The 5,523-nt window shown below is 49.8% G+C and overlaps 1 protein-coding gene across 1 annotated transcript in view; it reads right to left on the reverse strand.

Annotated features, from left to right (window-relative positions):
• FAM98B (family with sequence similarity 98 member B) overlaps nt 1-5,523 on the reverse strand; it is a gene marked incomplete at its 3' end in the record, with an annotated part of 76,698 nt that overhangs the window by 47,194 nt on the left and 23,981 nt on the right. Inside the window, exon 6 of the mRNA XM_015557611.1 lies at nt 3,082-3,198. Within this exon, the coding sequence (XP_015413097.1) occupies nt 3,082-3,198 (117 nt within the window). The remainder of the gene's footprint in view (nt 1-3,081; nt 3,199-5,523) is intronic.

A 5,523-nucleotide genomic window follows, 5' to 3' on the forward strand; every position in this document is an offset into this window, starting at 1 on the left:
CTCCCCCCCACCCCTGCCTTGAGTGTGACAGGGGGCGGTGCCCCAACCCTCCAATCGGCCCTACCCTGAGCGTGACTGGGGGTGGCATCACAACCTCTCGATCGCCCTGCTCTGTGCATGACAGGGGGCGGCACCCCAACTCCACAATTGGCCCTGCTCTGAGCCTGACCAGGGGCTGCACCTAGGGATTGCGTCTGCCCTCTGCCACCCGGGAGCAGGCCTAAGCCAGCAGGGCATTATCTCCCGAGGGGTCCCAGACTGCGAGAGGGCACAGGCCGGGCTGAGGGACACCCCCACCCCCCGAGTGCACAAATTTTTGTGCACCGGGCCTCTAGTATATATGTATATAAGTACAAAAGAAAGAGAAAAAAGAAGCAACAGCACATGATAGTAAAATATAGTGCAAGAAAAAATAAAATCCAATTAGAAGGAAGATGAGACATCTGGTAAATTGAATAATGGCCCCACAAAGATGTCCACATCCTAATCCCTGAAAGTTGTGAATATGTTACCTTGCAGGTGCAGATGTGATTAAGTTAAGGGTCTTGAGATGGAAGGATTATCCTGGCTTATCTGGATGGGCCCAGTGTAATCACAAGGATTCTTCTAAGAGAGACAGGAGCCACAGGGGCAGGTGAAGTGACAATGAAAGCAGAGAGAAAAAGGTCAAATTTTCCTACACAACAGGTTTTGAAGATAGAGGATAAGGTCAAGAGCCAAGGTACACAGGTGGCATTGGAAGATAGGAAATACAAGAAAACAGATTCTCCTGTGAAGCGTCTGGAAAGAATGCAACTCTGCCAATTATCTTCACTTAGGATTGTTATCTTTAGAACACTAAGAGAATAAATGTAACTATATATATAAAATCCTAATATGCAAATAGACCGAACAGTGGAAGAACCGAACAACCAGTCACTATGATGTCACTGACCACCAGGGGACATGCGCAGAACAAGGCAAGTGTTGGCAGCAAGTGGCAAAGCATGGAACACAGCGGGCATCGGCCGTGGTGGAATGGTGGAGTAGGTGAGTGGGGGTGCCGGTTGCTGTCATTGGGGAGAGCCTCTGGTGCTTACTGAAAATTCTTTGCTCCCATGCTCCACGGTCCCGCCAGGCGCTCACACCTTCTGCCGGCACTGGTCCCGCTAGCTCCCAATGCCAGCACCAGAGCCGCCGCTTGCACCTGCTGCCGGCACCCAGCACTGGCCCTAATCCCCCCTCAGGGCTCCTCTATCTCCCCCTGCCCCTAAGAGGAGATCAGGGCTGGCAGCTGCCTCTCGCACCTGCTGCTGGCGACAGCCCAGCTTACACCTGCAGCTGGAACCGCCACTCACACCTGCTGCCAGTTCCCGGTGCCAGTCCCTATCACTCGGTGCCATCGGCGGGTGCAAGTGGCAGCTGCAAGTGGCGGCTGCCGGCCCTGATCGCCCCCGAGGGCTTCTCCACCTCCCCCTGCTCCTGAGGGGCAATTGGGGCGCCAGCTACCGCTCGCACCTGCTGACAGCGCCGGCCCCCACTCACACCCACTGCTGGTGCCATCCCCAATCACTCCACACCGTTAGTGGGTACAAGTGGGGCCAGCGCTGTCAATGCACGAATTCATGCATAGCGGGAGGAGGGCTGCCAGCAGACAGGACCAGAGGCTGCAGTGCTGCGGCAGGAGGGTCTGTGTGGGGTGTGGAGGATGGGCTGAGAACTGCCCACTATGCCCACTGAAGCCTCATGGCCCACAGATCCTTTCAAGGTGCACGAATTCATGCACTGAGCTCCTATCCTATATAATAAAGGGCTAATATGCAAATCGACCAGTCGCTATGAAGCACACTGATCATCAAGGGGCAGATGCTCAATGCAGGAGCTGCCCCCTGGTGGTAGTGTGCTCCCACAGGAGGAGCGTCACTCAGCCAGAAGCCGGGCTCACAGCTGGCTAGCACAGCAGTAATGGCGGGAGCCTCTCCTGCCTCCATGGCATCACTAAGGATGTCTGACTGTTGGCTTAGGCCTGGTCTCTGTGGGCGTAAGCCGTCAGTTGGACATCCCCTGAGGGCTCCCGGATTGTGAGAGGGCATAGGCCAGGCTGAGGGACCCCTCCCCACCATGAGTGCAGGAATTGCAGGCACCGGGCCTCTAGTATTATATATGCAACTAAGTTTGTGGTAATATGTTTCTACAGCCATAGGAAACTGATACAAGACACCACATGGAGAAACCACATCAAAGCCAGGAAGACAACCGAAGCACCCCAGTAGACAGCAGAACCTAGACATGCGAAACAAGCATCTTGGATGTTCCAGCTCAGTCCAGGCATCAGCTGAAGCTGCATAAACGACCCGAGCTAATACAACATGGGCAGAAGAAATGCCCAGTTAATATGAAGAGTAACATGCACCGATTAACCTTGCAACCTGAAGCAACTTTAAAACTGACAACCCACGTGAACCAGTGATTTTTCAGACACTGGGCATCAAGGAGCACAAGACCCTGAACCCTGAAACAAAGGAAGCAAATGATTCTCAGCTTCCTCTTTGGAGAGTTTCCAGAGTATGTTGCAAAGTAGGGCAGGGAATCCTACATAAAGCCTGGGTACAGGCATAAAATGGCAATGATGACAAACAGCTGTCTAGAAAGCTACCTGCAGATTCTACTTGTGGATGCCTCCATTCTCCAACCCTCTCTTTAAGTGGACCATACTCCACAGCCTTAAGATACTTTTAAGAAGACTTGTTCGGCATCCATACTACCTGTATCTATTCTTATATCCTGCTTTCTTGATCAGTAGCTCACTATACCTATCTCACTGTTTCATTTGATGCCTTCCTTAATGCAATCCTTGCATAAGTCAAAACAGCTATGAGTTTAAAATAAATATGAAACATTTGGATAGAAATCTAGATAACTGCAAACAGGGATCTACACAAGGCCAGGATCATCATATAAGACCAGTAGTTGGCCTGGGTATGTGTTTCAGATACAGTGAAAAAGTGCAAATGTGGCCCAGTTACATATTAACAGACAAGGGATTCTGAAGAGCTGTCACAGAGTACCACCTACAGGACACAAATGGGAAAACAGCCTTACCTTAGCTCTATCAGACCATCCAAAGGACTGCACTGTTACATCCAATCGCTTCATCAACATCCTCCGACGGCATTCATATTCACAGGAAAGAGCATCGTTGATTCTTTCCAGTTGTTTCTAAAGAATTTAAAAACAAATATCATAAATTTTAGGCTCTTTCATTTTGCAAAGAAAAGAAGTTTTAAAATTGTGGTCAATACTTCCTACTAATTCAAAAGATACTGTACTTGAGGGCCATTTTCTGATCCCATGGGACTTTTCATTAAATTATACAAATAATAAAGAATATTTGATAGAACATTTGTAATATTCAGAAAATAGTAAACATATAAATTAAATTTTACAATTGGCAAATTTACCTCATCTTCAATCAAATGTGTTAATTTAAGTAAAGCATCTTCTTGCTAAATAGTGGAGACCAATAAGAAAAGAAAATACCAATAACGTCCCATCTTGCTGGTTTTGAACTATTACCCTTTTCATATCACAATTATACTAACATCCTGGGCACTATAAAAACTCTTGGCCAGATATTTTTAAAAGTAATAATCTGATTGAAGAAGTATTTGGACTTATCTATTTATATAAAACCCTAATATGTAAATAGACCGAAAGGCGGAACAACCGAAACACGGAACAACCGAAACACCGGTCGCTATGACATGCGCTGACCACCAAGGGGCACACACAGAACATGGTGGGCATCGGCAGCAAGTGGCAAGAGCGCAGAACATGGCAGGCATCTGCTGCGGCAGGATAGTGGATCAGGTAAGTGGGGGCGCCAAACCAAGGTGATGCACTGGTCACTGTCATTAGGGGTAGTATCTGATGGTTACTGAAAATTCTTTGCTCCTGTGTGCCATGATGCCACCAGGCACTCGCACCTGCTGCCAGCACCAGCCCTGATTGCATCTGCTGCTGGCGTCAGAGCCACCTCTCACACCTACTGCTGGTGCCCGGCACCAGCCCCAATTGCTCAGAGCCCTCAGGGCTTCTCCCCCTCCCCCTGCTCCTGAAGGGCAATCAGGGCAGCAGCCGCCACTCACACCTGCTGGCCCTGCTTGCACCCACTACTGGCGCTGGCCGCAATAACTCCATGCCATCAGTGGGTGCAAGCAGGGCCGGAGGGAGTGTGGCTGTTGGCAGACGGGACCAGGGGCTGTGGCGGGAAAGGCCAGAAAAGGGCGCAGAGGATGGGCCAAGACCAACCCCTGTGCCCACCGCAGCCTCATGGCCCACAGTTCCTTTCAAGGTGAACAAATTCATGCACTGGGCCCCTAGTTATTCTAGATATCAATTCATTTTAATTCTCCAAAATAATATATGCACGCTACACACTGTAAAATCTAAATGCTTATTATAAAATTAAGTCATAATCAGGAGAGAAACCAAGATGGTGACATAGGTAAACACCAGAAATTGCTGCCTCGCACAACCACTTCAAAAATACAACTAAAAGACAAAACGGACATCATCCAGAACCACAGGAAGGCTGGCTGAGTGGAAATTCTACAACTAGAAGGAAAGAGAAAAGCACACTGAGACTCAGAGGAGGTGCGGAAGTAAAGTGCAGAGGTACGGAGGCGCATGCGGAAAGGGCTGGCAACTGAGAATGCGGCGCACGTGGAAAGGGCTGGCAACTGAGGACACTGTTGTCTTTTTCAACCCGAGGGAGTCGAAAGCTCCCGACTGTTCTGAACTCCAGTTCCGGGCCTCCACCCTGTTGAATCCCCTGAGACCCCGCCTCACCCAAGCTGTGCGCAGAGGCTTTTGCATATGAAAGGCCTGGCCCTTTGCAATCTGAAAATTACCTAACAAACTGCAGCTGGGTCAGAGAGACCCAGAACATCCAAAAGAAGGCCCAAAGCCCCACAGCAGCTTGCACTGCTTCACAGCTGGGCCTCATCTGGGCACCTCCAAACCCCAAACAAAGAAGAGGAATCTGCAGATGTCTCCATAGCTCCTGGGTAGCCTCAGGCAGAAGCTAAATTAGCACCTCCTTAGAGATCCAAGAACCAGTGTACCCAGTGGTCAGAGTGGGACTATCCACATTAGAATTCCTCAGATCCATAAGGGACATACTGAGGGGGCAGACTCAGTGAACACCAAAGCCCCACTGAAGCAAGTCTGGCCCCATAAGGGTGTCTCCAGCACAGAAGTTCTCCCACCATAGACACAGCTGAATCTCACAGCCAATTGGCCGGGAGGTCAATTCCTCCCAGTGAGCCTATAACAACCAAGGCAGAGCTACAACAACTGTGCACAAAGCCCACAAGGGGGTGCATCAAGAGTGTCCACCTCAGGTAACTGGGGAGGCTGAGCCACTGGGCCCTACAGGACACCTAGCACACAAAGCCTCTCTATCAACACAGGGAAGCAGCCAAAATGCGGAGACAGAGAAACAGGTCACGAATGGCAGAAATAGAGGAAAGCAAACGATTG

The sequence above is a fragment of the Myotis davidii genome, unplaced genomic scaffold, assembly GCF_000327345.1.
Source record: "Myotis davidii unplaced genomic scaffold, ASM32734v1 scaffold46, whole genome shotgun sequence".
Classification (NCBI taxonomy): Eukaryota; Metazoa; Chordata; class Mammalia; order Chiroptera; family Vespertilionidae; genus Myotis; species Myotis davidii.